This window comes from Hyaena hyaena, unplaced genomic scaffold (genome assembly GCF_003009895.1).
Source record: "Hyaena hyaena isolate Hyena2069 unplaced genomic scaffold, ASM300989v1 scaffold_7, whole genome shotgun sequence".
Taxonomy (NCBI): domain Eukaryota; kingdom Metazoa; phylum Chordata; class Mammalia; order Carnivora; family Hyaenidae; genus Hyaena; species Hyaena hyaena.
In genome coordinates this window covers 7,271,384-7,292,400 of record NW_024080639.1, presented here as the reverse complement: position 1 = coordinate 7,292,400, position 21,017 = coordinate 7,271,384, and the positions used below count along the sequence as shown (strand labels likewise).

The window sequence follows — 21,017 nt, the reverse complement described above, 5'->3', positions numbered from 1 at the left end:
GTGCTCCTGTATTTGGCATGTAGACATTTGTAATTGTTAGCTATTCCTGATGGATAGACACTGTAATTATTATATAATGCCTTTCTTCATCCCTTGTTATTGTCTTTATTTTTTTTTTATTTTTTTTTAATGTTTTACTTATTTCTAGGAGAGAGAGAGACAGCGTGAGCAGGGGAGGGTCAGAGAGAGAGGGAGTCACAGACTCTGAAACAGGCCCCAGGCTCTGAGCTGGCAGTCAGCACAGAGCCCGACGTGGGGCTCGAACCCACGAACTGCAAGATCATGACCTAAGCGAAAGTCAGACACTTAACCGACTAAGCCACCCAGGCGCCCCTTATTGTCTTTACTTTAAAGTCCAGACTGTCTGATATAAGTATGGCTACTCCACCTTTCTTTTGACTTCCAGTAGCATGATAGATATTTCTCCATCTCCTTACTTTCAATCTGAAGGTGTCCTCAGGTCTAAATTGAGTCTCTTGTAGACAGCAAATAGATGGATTTTGTTTTTCTATCCATTTTGCTACCCTATGTCTTTTGATTGGAGCATTTAGTACATTTACATTCAGTGTTCTTATTGAAAAATGTGGGTTTAGAGTTATTGTCTTCTTTGTAGGATTCATGCTTGTGGTGGTGTCTCTGTTACCTTGCATTCCTTGCAACATTTCCCTCATAGAGTCTCCCTCAGGATTTCTTGTAGGGCTGGTTTAGTGGTGATGAATTCTTTCAATTTGTGTTTATTTGGGAAGACTTTTATCTCTCCTTCTATTCTGAATGACAGGCTTGCTGGATAGAGGATTCTTGGCTGCATATTTTTTCTGTTCATCACATTGAAGATTTCCTGCCATTCCTTTGTGGCCTGCCAAGATTCAGTAGATAGATCTGTAACTACTCTGATAGGTTTCCCTTTGTATGTTAGGCCCTTTTATCCCTAGCTGCTTTCAGAATTCTCTCTTTGTCCTTATATTTTGCCAGTTTCACAATGATATGTTGTGCAGAAGATCAATCAAGTTATGTCTGAGGGGAGTTCTCTGTGCCTCTTGGATTTCAGTGTCTGGTTCCTTCCCCAGATTGGGGAAGTTCTCTTCTATAATTTGTTCGAGTACACCTTCAGCACCTTTCCCTCTCTCTTCCTCTTCTGAAATTCCTATGATATGGATATTTTTCCATTTGATTTTATTGCTCAGCCCTCAAACTCTCCTTTCATGTTCCTGGATCAATTTATCTCTCTTTTTCTCGGCTTCCTCTTTTTCTATAATTGTGTCTTCTAATCCATCTAGTCTCTCTGCTCTTCAGTCCATGCATTGGACACCTCCATTTTATTATGCACCTCACTTATAACAGTTTTTAATTCACCACAACTATTTTTAAGCTCCATAGTCTTTGTAGCAATCGCTTCTCTGATGTCTTCCTTGCTTTTTCTAAAGCCCAGCAATTAACTTTATGACTATTGTTCTAAATTCTTGTTCAGTTATGTTGCTTATGTTTGTTTTAAGCAACTCTTTAGCTGTCATATCTTCCTGGAATTTCTTTAGAGAAGAGCTCTTCTGTCTCATTTTGGCTAACTTTCTGTCTCTTTTTAGTTTTAAAAGCTTGTTATGTACTCTGCACCTGTGAGTACTTCTATATTAAAGAAGGCTCATTGACTGTCTAAAGCCTGTCCATTCAGGAAGTGTTCTTTTAATGTTGTCTCTTGGTCTCTCTTGTTGTTTGGTTATTTTATTTCCCTACTTGTAGTGGTATTTCCAACTCTCCACCATGTGTACTTTAGCTTGTTTCTTGAGGTAGCCCTGGAAAAGAAAACAGACAAACACACAGGGAACAAAGGCACACAAATGAACAGACGTATCCAACAAACCAGCAAACTGAAAGGAAAAAAGAAAAAGAAAATAAAAAAAAGAAGAAGAAAAAAAGAAAAAAGAACCCAAAAGACAAAGGACAGTCTAAAAGCATAAAACCAGAAAACCCAGCTACAAATAGAGAGCAGGCAGTGCTGATGAAATAGCATATACACAGAGAGAAATTTCACAGTGGGGAGAAGATGAAATTGGACAATGACCAGGCAGAGAGACTAAGGGGCTTAATTCAGAGACAGAAAGAGAATATGGTAGGAGGCAAGGAGAAAGAAATGAAGGTAATGTTATGAAGAGAAACTATATAGTTGACTACTCTAGAGAGAGAGAAAGAGAAAGGTAGTGGTAGAGGTGTAGAATATACATCTAGAGAATGGATTAAATGTGACTGTTTAAGCAAATCAATGAGCAGAGTGCCCAGCCCAGTATAGGGGTGGGATATGAATGAGACAAGGGGAAAATATATCTGAAAAGAAAGAATTGATCTAGAATGAGTCACGACAGTGCATCCATGTTGGTCTTGCCCTGGGCTCTGATAAAAAAAAACAAAAACAAAAACAAAGCTCTCTAGTGGGGATGGGCATGGTTGGTGTAGCCAGGTCTTAGCCTCCACTGAGGTCCCGCTGGCTGCTCCCTGAGGTTCCACCTTGGTGGTTGTGGGGAGTAAAATGGTGGCGCCCCAGTTCCCTCTGGAACCAGCGCTGCAAATCACTGCCTTGAGTCCGATCTTCCTGTGCCGTGGGTGCAGCCAAGTTGGACTGTGTTCTGTGTCCCAAACCCTGCCTCGTTTCCAGGTCCCAGTCTGCTGTTGATACTGCCTGAAACAGTTCTGCAGCTCCACTGCTTCCTGGCCACCAGGGATGGATCCTGGAGAGCAGCTGTGCAGCCTCAGGTCGGCTGCTTCCCCGCCACCTGGGGTCGAGTCCCGGAGGAGCAGCAGAGCAGTTTCCACTGGTGCCACCTGGGGCAGGGGCACCCAGTTCAAAGTCAGCACCTCAGCTAGAACTAAGAACACTCTCTCTCCTGAGCCGAGGTTTTTCTCTTCTCCAGGGACAGTTCTATGAGCAGTTTCAGCCACTCTTTCTTTTCCCCTGGATTCACCGTTGCTCCCCGGGAAGGGGTCTCCCTTTCCTCCCACTGTGTCTCTGGTCCTGGCCCATTTTTATCTTCCCCAATTCGCACTCACGCACTTATGAGGTTGCCTTCCCAGTGTACTCTGTCTCTTTTTCTTCCCAAACTCCTGCAGTTCAGTGTCCTATGGCTTCAGGCCTTCTCTGCTTGAGAGATGGGCACGAGGGAAATGCACAGAGCTCCCTACTTCTCCTCCATCTTGCCTCCTCTAGCTTATTAATACTCTTAATAAATCATGTTTTTTCCATGAATAAGTTGTGCAGGCATACCTCGGAGATTTTGTGGGTTTGTCTTCAGACTCTTCAGACCACTGCAATAAACCAAATAACTCAATAAAGCAAGTCAAATGAAGTTTTGGTTCCACAGTGCATGTAAAAGTTATGTTTACACTATACTGTAGTCTGTTTAGTGTGCAATAGCATTATGTCTAAAACAACAATGAACATGCCTTAATTTAAAAATACTTTATTGCTAAAAAATGATGACCAGCATTGAGCTTTCAGCAAGTCATAATCTTTTTTGCTGCTGGAGGGTCTGGCCTTGAACATGATGGCTGCTGCCTCATCAGGGCAGTGGTTGCTGAAGGTTGAGGTGACTGTGGCTATTTCTTAAACTAAGACAATAATGAAGCTTGCCACATTGATTGACTCTTTCATAACAATTTCTCTGTAACATGTCATGCTGTTTGGTAGCATTTTACCCATCATGGAACTTCTTTCAGAATTGGGGTCAATCCTCTCAAACCTTCTCAAACACATATCAACTACGTATGTGTAATATTCTAAATCCTTTGCTGTCATTTCAACAATCTTCATAGCATCTTTACCAGGAGTAGATTCCATCCGAAGAAACTACTTTCTTGCTCATCATCAGAAGCAACGCCTCATCTGTTAAAGATCGATAATGAGATTGTAGCAATTCAGTCCCATCTCCAGGCTCCATTTCTAATTCTAGTTCTTTTGCTGTTTCTACCACATCTGCAGATATTTCTCCACTGAAATCTTGAACCCCTCCAAGTTATCTGTGAGGGTTGGAATACACGTCATCCAAACTCCATTTCATGTCAATATTTTGACCCCATGAGTCATGAATATTCTTGATGGCATCTGGAATGGTGAATTTTTTCCAGAGGATTTTCAATTTACTTTGCCCAGGCCCATTAGAGAAATCACTATCTATGGCATCTATAGCTTTAAGAAATGTATTTCTTAAATAAGAAGACTTGAAAGTCAAAATTACTCTTTGATCCATGGATGTTGTGTTAGCATACATGAAAACATTAATCTCATTGTACATCATCAGAGCTCTTGGATGACCAGGTGCATGGTCAATGAGCAGTTATATTTTGAAAGGAATCTTTTTTCTGTGCAATAGATCTCAGCAGTGGGCTTAAAATATTCAATAACCCATGTTGTAAACAGATGGGGTGTCATCCAGCTTTTGTTGTTCCATTTATAGTGAACAGGCAGAGTAAATTTAGCATAAATCTTAAGGGCCCTAAGATTTTCAGAATGGTAAATGCACATTGGCTTCAACTTAAAGTCACCCGCTGTATTAGCTTCTAATAAGAGAATCAGCCTGTCCTTTGAAGCTTTAAAGCCAGTCATTGACTTCTTCTATCTAGGTTTGAAAGTTCTAGATTTGAAAGTTCTAGATGACATAGAAGGCTGATTCGGCTACATTGAAAACCTGTTGTTTATTGTAGCCACCTTTATTAATTATGTTAGCTAGGTCTTCCAGAAAACTCACTGCAGCTTCTACATCAGCACTTGCTGCTTCACTTTGCGCTTTGATGTAATGAAGATGGCTTCTTTCCTTAAGCCTTGTGAAACAACATCTGCTAGCTTCAAACTTTACTTCTGCAGCTTCCTCATCTCTCTCCACCTTCACAGAATTGAAGAGAGTTTAGGGCCTTGTTCTGAACTAGGTTTTGGCTTAGCAAATGCTGTGACTGGTTTGATCTATCAGGACTACTAAAACTTTCTCCATACCAGCAATAAGGCTATTTCACTTTTAAGTCATTTGTGTTTTAACTGGCATAGCCCTTTTCATTTCCTTCAAGAACTTTTCCTTTTTTTTTTTTTTTTTTTTTTTAACAACTTGACTAACTGGCATAAGAGGCCCAGCTCTCAGCCTGTCTTATATGCCTTCCTCACAGAATTTAACCATTTCTAGTTTTTGGTTTAAAATGAGACATGGTTCGTGGGTTCAAGCCCCACGTTGGGCTCTGTGCTGACTGCCAGCTCAGAGCCTGGAGCCTATTTCAGAGTCTGTGTCTCCCTCTCTCTCTGACCCTCCCCTGCTCATGCTGTCTCTCTCTTTCTCTCCTAGAAATAAATAAAAATATTTAAAAAATAAATAAATAAAATGAGAGACATATGACTTTTCCTTTCACTTGTAGGGTTATTAATTGGCTTAATTTCAACATTGCTATATCCTAAGGAATAGGGGAGCCTGAGGAGAGGGAGAGAGACAGGCCAGTCAGTAGAACAGTCAGAATACACACAACATTTATCGGTTAAATTTGCTGCCTTTTATGGGCACAGTTTGTGCCCAAAACAATTACAATCATAACATCAAAGACCACTGATCATAGATAACCATAGCAACTATAATAAAAATGAGAAAATTTGAAATATTGTGAGAATTACCAAAGTGTGACACACAGACACAAAGTGTGCAAATGCTGTTGAAAAATGGTGCTGATAGACTTGCTTGGTATAGGGTTACCACAATACTTCCGTTTGTAAAAACTTAATTGTCTATACGAGCCACAGGTAGGAAAGAGAAACACTTCACTGAAAACTTAAATAATTTTGAACCATATGAATTAATTATCTGTTGAAAAATTAAATTAAAAACAGAACAAGGGGAAGGAAACCACTAGGGCATATTCACATTAAAGTTTCTCTGTATACCCTTTGAAAATTGTATTACACTGTTTTATTTGTAGCTCCCAGCTACAAATCTCCTAGCTTTGCTGCTTTGACCTGATTTGGATAATTTAAAAACTAAAATCTAGACAGATGTGCATGCAGTGCTTTAATTATCGTAGTTTTAAATTTTTAGCAAGATCAGTTACAGTGTTAATACAGGTAGTACCTATCTTATGGGCAAGTTGTGCTATAAAAATTTCTACTGTATACTTAAACATGGTTGAGATAGTAAATTTTGTGTTATGTGGCTTTTATCACAATAAAACTTTTTTTAAACCTAACTTGATTCATTTGTAAAGGTCAAAGTTTTAAATCAGAGTATTTCCAACTACAGGTTGTTCATTCTCAATCATGTAATTAAAATGACCTGTGTACATTCCTTGATAGCTTATATAAATATGTGTATGCTATGTTATTATTTCCATTTGTTAAAAATAACAATATTCGTAAATATTTGTTGTGTATATTAAAGGGATGATTTGTGTATCATTAATAAATGTAAATAACAGTATGTTAAACAAGATTCTTCTTTTAGACCACCAACTAAGCACTAACTTTCTTTTAATATAAGGTGCTGTATACATGCTAGGTAAGAAGCAAGCATGGGGGCCCCTCAGAGGGTTCACACTATAGTTATACAAACCACTTAAAAGCATACAAAAAGCCTTCCAGTGAGATGACATTGACAATATGTGTATTGTCAAGTGACTCATACAGACATTACCTGCTTTTGCTGATATGAACAGAAGATATCTGGGCACCTTGATGTTTGAGGAGTTTACAGAGAACACTGTTGAAAAAGTAGGTCAGGATCTGGATAGACAGGAAGAAAAGAGCAGTTCAAATGTAAAAGGACAGAAGAACAGTAGGCAGAAACTTGAGATGGACAAGAGTGAACTGTTTTTAGTGGACTGCCTTCAGGCAAACAGATGGGAGAGAAATAAGGGAACATAGGTAGCAGTGACATTGTAAAGGTCCTCTGGAAGTTAGGGCTTTATTTGGGAAGCACAGGTTTTAGGTATAGAAGTTATATCTTAAACATTACATAAATACATGTTTACTAACCCATATTGCCTCCCTTTTCTTCATTCATTCAACAAGTATTTTTTGACCACTTCCTTTGTGCAAATCACTGATATAAGAAACTTAGCTTGACCAGATAAAGTACAGAAGATGGGCAGAGGCAAGTATGAAACAGAAAGTCAAGGAAATGTATTATAGTAATTCAGGATTGTGGTTGTATTTCTGGAGTTGATGAGAAGGCTAATGTTTTTTAAACACTTAAGAGGATATGTGAGATACTCTGTTATATGCTTATATGTGCTCTATATTATCCCCATAATCCTATGAAGTAGATACTTTTATTCCAGCTTACCAACGAGGAAACATTGCCTCTTCTAGGCAATGGGGACATAACAATGGATAAATATAGATCAAGGTTCCTGTCTTCAGGGGGTTACTTTCTGATGGGAATGAATAATACTGAACATTTGTATAAATAACGTAATATAATTTCTGGAGCTGGTAAGTACTATGAAGTAGACAAAGTAAGGTAAAGTGATAGAAAGGGGTTGGCTGTGGTAGAGAGAATGACTGAGACCTGCATAAGAAGAAGGCATTCACAAAACAATTGGAAGGAAAAACATTCCAAATAAGGTCAGCAAGTGCAGAGGCCCAGTGATAGGAACACAGCTGGCGTGTTCAAGGGGCAGACACAACACCTTGTGGCTGAAACATGGTGAAGGAAGGGAGGGAGAATGAGAAAGAAGAGCTATGCCAGAGGTAGATTATGCATGCCTGGTAGGTCATGGTAAACAGTTTGGTTCTTATTCTGTGGGCAATAGGAAACCATTGGAGAATTAAAAACAGAGTGTCCATGTATGTATCCATGGGGGCGGGGTGGAGTGAGGTGGTGGTGAGATGGTATGATTTATACTTTTTAAAAAATTTTTTATTTAAATTCATGTTAGTTAACATGCAGTGTAGTATTTTAGGAGTAGAACCCAGAGGTTGATCACTTACATGTAACACCCAGTGCTCATCCCAACAAATGCCACTTCTTAATAAAAGCATCCTCATTGCTGTTTGCAGGATGGGCTGCTGTGCATGGTGGGGCAAGACTGAGGTAGTAATAACAGTTAATTGATCAAGTGAAAGATCATGGTGACTGAGTAGAGGTTGGTAGCAGTGGTGAAGGTGGACAGAAGTGATGTGTTTGACTCTTGCTTTAAAGGTAGAGCTGATACAACTGATTGGTGAATTTGCACATTAGATAGGCAGACACTATAATGATTAAGAGATAGATGAGATTGCCCAGATTTGAATTCCCCCTTTCCCACTTATTATCTATGTGATAATTGGCTAAGTTTTTACCTACTCCATGCCTCAATTGTCTCATCAGCAAATGAGAATAATAATAGTAACCACCTACTATGGGTGTTTCAATGAGTAACTAATTTACTATGGTTACATGGTCCTCAATAAATGTTATGTTGTTGTTGTTGTTGTTGTTGTTATTGGTTAGGAGATCTGAAGGAAAAAGGAATTAAGAATGACTTACACATTTTGGGGCAGATCAAATGAGTACATAGTGTGGGGCCTTAAAGCAATAAGAAATATTTTGAGGATGAATGGTTTTAAGGATGGAATTAAGTGGTTTGGTCTTGTCCATAACAAATTTAAGGGATCTATTAGATGACCTGGATCATGACAGGACCAGATAATAAGATAGGATTTGTATGTGGATCTTTCAAGTCTAACACCTACCCTCTTTCCATTCTTTGAGAGGCAGAATAAGTGAGTGAGGGTGAGCACAGACTGCAGTCAAACTGCCTGAATCTAAATTCTGGCCCAGCTGTTTGCTAGCTCTGTAACCTTGGATGGGTTACTTAAGCTTTCTTTGCATCAGTTTATTATCTGGAAAATGGGAATAATGATTTGTTATTATAAAACAATGGTTTGTTAGAACAGTACCCTGCACAATAGAATGTCAAATGTTATGTAAAGTGTTTGTTGCTATCATTGGTACTTTCCAATTCTGAATATCACTATAGAAAGGAAGTTTAAGACACTTTATGAAAGAAAGATTAACAGGATTTTGATAAAAAATTGGATATGGAAGGTAATAATTAAGAGTCAAAGATAATTCTGACATTCTGAGCTGGAAGTGAGCCTGTCTGACGTGGCGATAGGGTTAGTGAGGAGTTGAGTTTTACCTTTGGAAATAACCAAGAGAAAATGTCCAGAAAGCACTTAAAAATATGGGCACTGGAACTCAGAGAAAGTTCAAGACTAGAAATATAAATATGAAATCATCTGCTTAGAAGAGATAATTAAAGCTACCAGAGTGATTGAATTTGGTGAGAGAGACAGAGAAAAAGAAGGAAGTGTAATGAGTAGAAGACCAAGAACTTAAGTGTAAGAATTTCCATCTCTAAAGGCAAAGTAGGTTAGAAGGCAGAGTGAAGAATTATAGAGGCAAGAAAGATGATAAAATAGCTATAGTGTATGCTTGAGAAATAAAAAGAGAAAAAAATTGGAAAGTGGAATATCACCTGAGGATTTCTTTTAAAAGATGTTTGGAATTATTTACAGAAGAACTAGCCATACAAAAATGTGATAATGGATGGTCTTAGAATGGTGGAAGCCAATAAGATTTAAGGTGACACAAGTATTACAGCAAATCTCAACAAGGAAGACAGAAGCAGCTGTCCTAGAATAGCTGTGAAAATAATAAGTACAACTGTAGCAAGTATTAAGACCCTTTATTTTTGTTATGTGCAAATACTGTGCTTAGCAACACAGTTCTCTCCCTAAATCCTCAGCAATTCTCCAAGATAAGGACAATGATTATATCATTCTCTGCAGAAGTCAAATATTGGAAACCACTTAAATGTCCATCAAAATAAACATTTCTTAAATAAATTATGGTATGTCCATATAATGTAATGTCCTGTAGCCATTTTTTTTTTTCAAAAATAAGGTAAGTCTATACTACTAAAGGAAGCTATCAGTGGAATACTTTTATGTGATAATAAATATGTGATAATAAATACCTGTTGTTCATCTGTCCCAATACACTCTAAACTCCTCATGGAGGGATACTGGGTTGTTTTCCTCATGCAACATCGGGGCCTAACATGAGGCCTTGTATATTAGAATGCCTTAATGAGTACATAAATACATGTAAAATGTAGAATACCAGTACTATATAGGCCTTCAGTGTCTATATGCATAGATACATGTGTGTACTTCATGAACCTAAAAGCAGAAAATGTTATAGTAATATTAAGGGAAATACCATTCAGAAATAGAAGATATTAATTTCTATGAGGATGTTTTCAGAGAGACTTCATGGGTTTAGACAACAATGCTGGTGCTTTGAAGAAAATGGTGAAAACAGAAAAGATGGTTTCAACTTTGGCAATGAAAGGAAGAGAATTGCTGGGGTGGGATTGCCCATGCTGAATTCTTTCTTTGGGTAGAAATGAGGTGAAAGGTCCTATTTGGGCTGTGGGTTGAAGGCCTAAGATCAGCATGGAAGGTTTGTGAATTAGAACTTTCTGAAATGCTAGTTTTTGCAATGAAAGACTTCTTCAACCATCTAATAGTCCCCTAACCAAATACTCATTACAATTCAACATGTGTAGTGTCCATTTTAGATCTGAGTACTATGTCATACAAATAGGAACAGCATTATCCTAAACAGGTCTGTGATTCAAAAAGAAGATACCAATTTGCCAATTAGGATATGTAAGCTGTCTTATTTATTGTTACTGAAATAAAATCCACATTCTTGTATATGTAATTCATTTGTTTTTTATTTAAGAGTCTTTAATTGTCTTGAAGATTGTAGATAATTGCCCACTCTAAGGTTACTCCATTTGATGAAGTAAATACTAGATTTCATTTGAGAGAAATAAGACTTAATGTGTTCATTTATGGTTGGAAATCTTGATGAGATTCTGAATAATTAATTTTTTCTCATCCTTCTGAGTAACACTAACTTTTAAGATCTTTATCAAATAAAAATAGAATTTATGGCATTTTTAATGTGTATTTATTTTTGTTGGGTTGTTATATCATATTTTCTCTTATATATTCATTTAAATCATATGGAAGTCTGCCTGAAATGGCATTTTCACGATGATTCTGGGAACCATCCTTTTGATTGTAGGATATTTACTGCTGATATATGTATTCTGGTGTTTCTTGCTTTCCATCATACATAAATTCTGGTGACATACTGAATACCATAGAGGAGAACTGACTGATGGTAAATCAAACATTTTACAGCATTACTATTGGGAATGTTGGATTCATTACTATAAAGGAAATTATATTTGATCAGTATTTTCAGAGCTTCCTAATACTGTAATTTATTGATGCTTCTTAATGTTCTCTGTTAATTAATACAGGCTCAAAATTGGGTTCATTTTAGCAGTGTATAATATATGCTATAGTGAATCTTTTCCATACACACAGAAAAGAATAGCAAATATCCAACACTACCTTTGATTAGAACTATTAAGCTCAACAGCTTGTATTTAATGAACAAAGTGTTAATTGCATAGTCAACTAGGTAGTTCATTCTCTAGTATAGGATTTATATATTAGAATAAAGCTATTTTAATGTATAGGTGCCAAAGGAAAATTGGCTAACAAGAAAGAGAACAGCCTTATATGTGGTTAAGATGTCAAATGAACAAATTTAACTCACGATCGTTTTTAATAGAGAATATATAAGCTGGGTTTTTATTTTTAGTTCCTCCCTTTCCCTTCAGAGTTAAATGATGGAAAATGACTTTCAGTCCTCAGACTACTCTTATGCATCATTCAAAATAGTCCTGACAGGCTAGCCCCTCTGGTAGCAGTGTGAGATTTATGGCTTTCTGTTCCTTGGTGTTCCATTACTCTGTCTACACCATCAAATTGATTATTAGGTAGTGGAGAGCAAGGAAAGAGAGGTGACTGCGTGGAGCCAGTAGATGTCCATCATTTTAATGAACTGCTTAGAGATGGTTAATATTGTCCTTGATTCTCATTGCATCTAATAATGACCAGATATTTTAAAATGTTTCCCCCCCCTCCCTTATTCTGTATTACAGGGCCCACTGGAAAATGATTTGGTTGTTCACGTAGCACTCATAGCAGAAAGCCAACGGTATGAAAACCAGATGGGTGGTGTGTTCCTTTGGGAGGAGGAAAGTAATCTCTTGGCAGAGATTAATTTCATAGACCCCATGACAGGGTTTAAAGGATGTCTGTCAGAACAACAATTTTCTTATGTTTAAAAAAATTTTGTTTTAGTTGAAGTGAATATTAAAGACCATGACCTGTGCCAGTGCTGTCTAGGGTGTAGTTGTGAAAAGTAGTGCAACAGATAATGGGATTCTCAAAATCAGTGCTTACTCTTTCTGCCAGCCCTCAGAGCTCCTATCTGATGCCTTGTGAAGAACCCAAGAGGGCCTCTGGAACCCAGGGCAGATGGCATATTACTCATGTGAATAAATGAAAACATTCTCCAAGCTAGCATCATCTCCTCTCTTTCTTCCTCCTTCTCTTCCACCATTCTCCATACTCTACATGCATTGCCTAAAACTCTCTCACTTTTTCCCCATTTTCTTTAGCCTTCAAGTTTTCCTCAACACATATGGTATTCAGACTCAAACACCTCAACAGGTAGAGCCCATGCAAATTTGGGCTCAGCAGGAGCTGGTGAAGGTAAGTGATTCTGCTTCTTTACTGCTGACTTTGTGGAGGTGCTAGAGCATGATTATTAGACTTAGTTTACAATCAGGTAGCATAGTTAAAGTCTGATTCTGAAATAGGGTCATTAATCCAAAAGTCTTTCTAATTAAGTTGAGAAGCCTACTTCAGACATTATTAACTAAAAACAACAACCCCCCCCCGCCAAAAATACAACAACCCTACATTGTATATATATTATATTCGTAAGCCTTGTTGATTCTTACTCCCTTCTAAAGTCTATTACTGACCTAGACTGAGCACTTGAATAATGAATTAACCTTAATTTTAGTACTTGTGTATAAAATTAATCTTTACATTGGGTTTGATAATTTTCCCTTACATTAACTATTTTAAAAACCTTGTAAATATTTATTTGTAATAATTACTTCCCTCTTTCTCTTGCCTTACCATTTGGAGTCTGAAGTAATTCCTATACTTTTGGTTTGCTGGGTTTCAAAGTAATTATAAAGTAACATCTGAGTTTATCTTGAATGCAGTTCCATACCTATCTGAATTGGATTAAAAGGTGACTTTTAGGGTCTTTGCAAGCACTGCTCTGCAGATGGATTTGGAAATGCTTGTTTAGGAATATTCCTGCCTATTAGGGACAAGAAATTGTTGACTTCCACTATTTATAAACTACCACTTTTACTTAGTAATTATTAAAAACATTATAGGAACAAACTCTGGAGTGTTTGGGGTAAGTGTTTAGAATTCTCTCTCTCAAATGATCAAAATCCGCTCGTTTAGGTTGATAAAAATGTATGTGGTCAAAGTTTTGATGCTACAGCAAAGAAGAAAAACTTAGAGAAGTGAGGTGCACATTGTATGGGAGAAAGCAGAGCCTCAGAACATCACTGTTAATCAGACTGGACCCTATCCATTGGCAACAAAAAAAAAATCTGGGTGTCAGATCACCCGGAACACCAGCTCTTTGAGAGCTCTTTAACCTCCTCTAACAAATTTAGAGCTCTTCCCACCCAGATTAAAGAGCAAAGGCTGAAAATGCAAGGATCCCTAGAGTAGGTTCCACTTTAAAAACACGCGAAGATGTGGTAGAAAAGGAGAGGAACTGAGGATCCACAAAACAAGCAGAAGAGACAGCAGGTAAGTGGAGAAAATCTAACGCTCTAACACTGCATTTATTAATCAGTTATAGGCTATGTTAAACTTTTTATGGTTCTTCACTGAAAGCTCCAGAGAATAGTAACAAAGATTATTATTCTTTGATAAACATGTGCTCAAAGCAAATTAACCTGAATCTGGTTTTTTCAGGCCTAATTTATATTGCAACTTTTTATGGTAGGTGAGTCAGTACTCAATACACAGTCAGGATTTAAAAGACCAGCATGGCTCCAAATCACTTAAATGTGGCATTTTATTCATTCATTAATGAACACCTGCTATGTGCAGAGTTTTGTGTGGGGCACTCAGATAAAATGGCTCTATACTCTGTTCCTGTTCTCAGTAAACTCTGAGTCTATTGGTATGACAGGAAAAATAACTAATTATAATCCACTTTGATGAGTTTATACAAGGTACTGTGGAGGTGGTAGAAAGCATTCCATTAAGAGTAAGGTGAAAACTTATAACTGGTCCTTACATATTTTATATTTTGTTGTTTTAAAGATGATGTGAAAAAATGGTTTAGAGTTTGGGTATGTGGCATAGTTAAAACGAGATTTGGGACCAAGAACCTAACTTCCCTAAGCATGTTTCAAGATGGAAGATTTCTACGGCTACAGCCTCTGTGTTCCAAGCTAACTGCTTGCTCTTTGGGATTTGTCCTCTAAGATATACTTCCTAGTACATTGCTTCTTATAAGCCCACCTTTAAAAAAATTTTAATTCCTGTGTAGTTGACATATAGTGTAATATTAGTTTAAAGTGCACAATATAGTGTCTTGACAGTTCTATATATTACTCAATAATAACTCCATCTTTTAAAAGTAAAAGTGTTCCCTCAAATCTTAGTTAATATACATATTCTTATGCCAATGGCTAACCTTTCTGTTCTGAGGTGCTGCACCCTCCTTCAACCAACTTAAGAGTATGTGAGGGCAGACAGCTGAGGACAGGGCTTTTACTGAGTGTAGTTAAGTTTTCGTGATGCAGTGATTGGTGTAGTTTTTGCTTCATGGGGAATATGAATATAGTGCGGACCTAAGATGAAGTACTTCTGTACTTTTGGGTTGTTTAGCCATTACTATATCCTATTTCAGTGGATTAAGTGGTGTAAATACGAACAATGTGGGGACAGTATTGTATGCACAGTGGATGCAGGGAGCATTCCAGGTCTGTGTACTTACCTGTCATAGACCTGCTGTACTGTGGTTCAGAAAGTTAAGGAAAATCCTTTTACTATCAATTATTTAAAGGAAAGCTATATCAGTACACTTTAACTTGTACATGGTTAATTAATCACTTGTCCAAAAGATGAGATCTAAAATAGTTTAGACATACATTTATTTCGGAAAATTTGAAAATATTTGAGGGAAAGGGATTTCTATCTAGCATAGTTTGAGATAGTTTCAATGCAGCATATATACTGAGGTTTATATAGTATTTTTCCTGGCCAGTACAACCAGAGCTATTCCAGAATCAGATTTCATAGCACATCTAGCTCGGGAGGACATGCTCTCTCATTCATCCATCAGGTGTTTCCTGAGCACCAGCTATACACCAGGCAGAGTGCCAACCAACCCAGGGGATGCTGTTCTGTAGGGACATAACGGTGCAGAAAGAGATGACTTAATACATGAGCAGTATCTTGCAGTACAAGTATTACATGATGCCGAGTGTCACATGATCACAGCTGAGCCAATGGTTCTTTAAATTCATTTTGATACAAAAGTGCTTTGGATTACAAGCATGTTTCTGGAATTAATTGGGCTCACAAACCAAGGTTTTACTTATTTTTTAAAAAATGATTTAAGTATAAAATTGCTGGAATTAAAAATAGAAGAGCAGTTACAAAAGTGCTTTGGATTACAAGCATGTTTCTGGAATTAATTGGGCTCACAAACCAAGGTTTTACTTATTTTTTAAAAAATGATTTAAGTATAAAATTGCTGGAATTAAAAATAGAAGAGCAGTTTACAGCTGTTTAGAGTGAAAGTCCATTCTTAGAATAATACCAGTGCTAAAAAAGCCATTAAGGAAATGATTGACACATTTGACTAAATATAGCTGAAGATGAACCTGGCACATCAAAGGTGCTTGTGAAATTTCCTAGTAGAAAAGTGTGTAGATTAAAATACTACATGCTGAAATGATGTTTGACCTACTATGCAATTATTCTCAAATTTCATCACAACATTGAAGATGAAGAAACTGGGTAAAATATTTATACAAAGGGTAAAATTCTTAGTATACCAAGACCTCTTACAAATCAAAAAAGAATTAAGTGTGCCCAGTAGAACAAATGGGAAACTTTATAGAACATACAAGTAGCCATTAAATATATGGGAAAATGGTCAACCATAAATTATCTGAATTCAGTAGTTTAAAACTAAGATTAAATATCATTTTCACCCAAGAAAAAGGCCTATGCACAGTTAATGCCAAGGTAAATTGGTCCATTATTTTTACAGGGTGACCAATCTGGCATTATATCGTAAAGAAAACATATATTCTCTTTGATCCAGCTAGTCTAGGAAATTATCCTACAGAAACAATAGTACACCATCCAGAGATGTTTATTGAATTAGTTTTGACATAGCAAAAAGTTGGGAACTACCTTCATCAAGGGATAGGTGTTAAATAGAATTGGGTAAGGAAGCTTCTTATTGGATTAAGTGCTCAGTTCTTGCACTGATTAACATCTGATTCAATCCAAGTCTATGTTCTACTTTGTAGAAATTCCAGAAGTTTCTTCTCCACTGTGGCACCCTTTTCTGTTTTACAGTAATGAGTGTTACAGATATTTTTCCAGATCTTTATATTTCTTCTGTCATTTCAGCATTGAAATGTACAGTAAATGCATAGACTCAGTTTACCATCTTGAAACTGGAACACCACAGTACTGAATTTTAACAACTAGGACACCAAATAGATATATATAGTCTATAAACCAATTTATGTAAATATATACGTATTGATTTATGTGTGTAATATGGACATATAATTATCTGTGTACTTTAAAATCTGTAACTCTGTCTATACTTCACCTGTTTTTTAGGGCTCACACAATAACTTACACTTCCTTCAACATACATCAAAATGCAAGAGTTGTTACCTATGGGGTTGTGAGAGTAAACAGCACCATTCACTTGGAGCACATGGCTTAAATTTTTCATAAAATTCATATGATCATAAAAATCAATAAAGATGCGTTCCATTTTTGTGGGAAATACTTGAAAGTCAGAATCTAGTAGGAGATGTGAGGCCCTGAATTTTAAAACTTTAATCAGATTTTTTATCACACAGGAAACATTTGTCTCTTTGTGTTCTTTTATGAATTGGACAGAGCCATGTAAGTTGTACACTTATGATAGCACAAGAACAATGTAAAATTTTAGAATGTTGCTAAGCAGATCTGCAAAGATATGTACTCAAATCTCTCAGTGTCCCCAAATCTAGGTTTACATCATTGGCTGGCTTGTTTTCCTACGAATCTATTGAATAAGGTTTCCCTGGCCATTTTTGCTCTGGAAAGGTCAGACGTTAGCAGGGCATAAGGGGGACATAGGGGACAAAAAGGAAAAGCATGAATTCTTCTTGCCTAACTGATTTATAAATTTATGTCTTACAGGCTTATTTCCACCTGGGTATCAATGAAAAATTAGGACTCTCCGGAAGGCCAGATAGGCCCATTGGCTGCCTCGGTACATCAAAGGTGCTTATGAAATTTCTTGTGGAGCAGTATTCAGATTATAAAACCGCAGAATGAAATGATGTGTAACCTGCTATGCATCCATTCTCATGTTTCATTATGTACTTAGGCTGATTATCTGAATTATTATTTTCTACAAGTAAATCTTACTATTTATTTTGTATGATATCACAGAAGTCTTCTAGACTAGATGAATAAGCATCTTACTGCTGTATTGTTTCTGAACATTGTAGTTTTATTCAAATAAAACTTTGAAGTTTTATTCAAACAGAAGCTTTTTCCATCACAGTAGAGGTGGATTGCTCTATTAGTATACTGATCTCACTGATAAGAAACTTTAAAATTTCTTAATCAGTTTTAATTTTTATTAGGACTTATGCTGCTGTGCCTGTGTCTTTGGTTCTGTTACATATATATATATATTTTTTTTTTAATTATCTTTTACAGATATATCGCATTCTAGGAAAGACTGTGGTTTGTTACCCTATCATCTTTGACCTAAGTGATTTCTACATGTCTCAAGATGTTTTACTGCTGATAGATGACATAAAGGTAGCTTCAGAGCCCCTTTTTACTGAAATTGGATGACTTTGTTTCTGATTTTATCATATGTTATTAAATTGAGTGCTCCTGCTTGTCTGTGACACTGGGTTAACACAGTACAAAATATGAAAGTAACACAATGTCTGTGTAGCTTTGGAGAAAGAGTTAAATTGCCTGCAGCATAGAATAATAAATGAAGTATGTTTTATATAAAGTTGTATGCCTTTGCTTGATAGACCATTCTACAAATGGAATGAAAATATATAGTTTATAAAGCAGAGGGGGCATCACGTTCATATGGCAGCAGTAGCTTTTCTCTTTTTGAACTAAAGCTGAGTTAGCAAAATAATTATATTTATTAAGAATGTCAAAAAAAACTTCAACTAACTTGTAACACCCACTCAGTTAAAAGTCTCCTCAACTCCCTTTTCCATGTGCAAGGTAGAGAAGCTTAGAGTCATGGTTGAGAGCATAAAGTCTAGAGCCAGATTACATTTATTAAGATTTTGTCTCTACTGTTTATTTACTATCTGTGTGATCTCTGGCAAGTTACTTAACTTCTCTGTGTCTCTTTTCTCATCTATTTAACTGAATAATAATAAGGATATTCTGAGAATTAAATGAGTATGTAAAGCACTCAGAATAGCGCCTGACATATGGTGAAGTGTTATGTAAGTCTTTGATATGATGATGATAACGACAACAGTAGAAATTGAGTCAAAAAAAAAAAACACCTCTTTCCACATTTCTGATGGTCTGTATAGATTCTGTCTAGGGTCTTCTATCTGCTATAATAAATGCACAATACTGTGGAGTGAAGATTAATCTTCTAAAAGACAACCCTGAGTTGATTTTTCCTCCCATTCTTTGTTTTTTCTTTTTTAAGTATTTATTTTAACTCCAGTATAGTTAACATACAGTGTTATATTAGTTCCAGGTGTACAATGTGGTGATTCAACAATTCCATACATCACTGGGTGCTCATCACAACAAGTGCCCTCCTTAGTCTCCATCACCCATTTCATCCTCCTACCAACCTCCCCTCTGGTAACCATCAGTTTGTTTTCTGTATTTAAGTCTCAATTTCTTGATTTGTCTCTCATTTTTGTTTCCCCCTGGGACCATTCTTGAACTGTATTTTTTAGGCCACCAAAAAAGAGCAGCCTTAAAATATTTACAATCTGATTACTTCTAAGAATAAAGTTTAAAATCAAAGAAGTTTCAAACTTAACTTGTATATGATCATACTTGTAATATGTATGTATCAGAACATTTCTACCCCTATTAGTCTATACTATCTAGGATTTGACTGTGAATTATTTTGATGTATGAGAGTTTTGTTGGCTCTTTGCCATGACTGGTTAAACATCCTGATCAGCTCAGATATGGTACCATTACATTCTACCTCACTCTTCTGTTTTGATAGAATGCACTACAGTTCATTAAGCAATACTGGAAAATGCATGGACGTCCACTTTTCCTTGTTCTCATCCGGGAAGACAATATACGGTAGGTTGATGAAAAAAGTGAGGTATGCCCATCTTACCATCTTTAACACTGTGAACCCTTTGGCAGCAGGGCTTTCTCCTATTTTATCTCTGTCAGCATGTGGCAGAGTGACTTGCATATGTAAAAGACACTTAGTATTAGATTTTTTCTAATTCTGTTGTTAATCACCTTTTGTTTGTCTGTTTATATTTTTTAGAGGTAGCCGATTCAACCCCATATTAGATATGTTGGCAGCCTTTAAAAAAGGAATGGTTGGAGGAGTCAAAGTTCATGTTGATCGTCTACAGGTAGTCTTCTAATTTTAGTGTGTTTTGTTTTCAGGACAAATAATGCATAGATGCAGCTGTATTTCTTCATATATGTTCTGTTTAAGGCTTTTGTCTTAAGCTTTATTCTGTGCCTACCTTCCTGTTCCTGTTGTAACCATCTGTTTATCTCATCCCTTGCATCTGATGCTTGAACAATTGGAGTGGCTTCCCAGCCTGAATTTTAGACTTTAATAGCTCATCTCCAGCCTCTGTTTTGCAGTTGAGGAAGCTGGTGCCCAGAGTGGTGAAGTGACCTGCTGTATGAGCTTGTGCCTATAGGCACAGGTACAAGTTGCCTAACTCCCTGGTCCAGTGTTCTTTTCCCTGCTCCATAGTAACATCCAACCTGGAGATAATCTCCGTTCTTCAGTTCAGGACTTCACAGCATTGTCTTCTCAACTCCTAAATAACAAAGCCCCTTGTGGTTCCCTATTAGTCAGAACAGCCTCCCTGCCCAGTTTTCTTCTACTAAACACTCTTTGTGCTTCAGCCAATACAGATGAATTACTGTGTTCTGACTTTGTGAGGTTCTGCCCCTCAGCTCATGCAATTTCCCCTGCTTGGAATAAACTTCCTTCTTTCAAGATGAATGTTCTCTAAAATCTTACCAAATTAAAAAAAATTTTTTTTAATGTTTTATTTCCGAGAGAGAGAGCGTGAGCAGGGGAGGGTCAGAGAGAGAGGGAGACACAGAATCTGAAGCAGGCTCCAGGCTCTGAGCTGTCAGCACGGAGCCCGACATGGGGCTCGAACCTACAAACTGTGAGATCATAATCTGAGCCGAAGTTGGATGCTTAACCAACTGAGCCACCCAGGTGCCCCTAAAATCTTACCAAATTTTAGGAGTGACTGGGTGACTCAGTTGGTTAAGTGTCCAACTCTTGATTTCAGCTCAGGTCATGGTTCAAACCCCGTGTCGAGCTCTGTGTTGACAGGAGACAGAGCCTGCTTGGGATTCTCTTTCACCTCTCTCTCTGCCCCTCTTTCCTACTCACACATGTGCTTTCTCTCTCTCTCTCTCTCTCTCTCTCAAAATAAATAAAATAAAATAATAAAATAAAAATAAAAATCTTACCAGACTTTAGGGCCAGTTCTGCAAAATCACCTTGAACATCCTTTTATGACCTTTGACATGAACTACCTTTTTTTTTTTTTTT

At 37.0% G+C, this 21,017-nt stretch overlaps 1 protein-coding gene across 3 annotated transcripts in view; it reads left to right on the top strand.

Moving 5' to 3' along the window:
• The window catches only part of PHKB (phosphorylase kinase regulatory subunit beta), a 234,772-nt gene that overhangs the window by 171,711 nt on the left and 42,044 nt on the right, over positions 1-21,017 (top strand). For all 3 annotated transcript variants that reach the window (XM_039241575.1, XM_039241564.1, XM_039241571.1), the window contains 6 exons: positions 12,025-12,080; positions 12,547-12,640; positions 17,420-17,503; positions 17,948-18,052; positions 19,470-19,552; positions 19,749-19,839. In XM_039241575.1, coding sequence (XP_039097506.1) covers positions 12,025-12,080; positions 12,547-12,640; positions 17,420-17,503; positions 17,948-18,052; positions 19,470-19,552; positions 19,749-19,839 — 513 coding nt within the window. The remainder of the gene's footprint in view (positions 1-12,024; positions 12,081-12,546; positions 12,641-17,419; positions 17,504-17,947; positions 18,053-19,469; positions 19,553-19,748; positions 19,840-21,017) is intronic.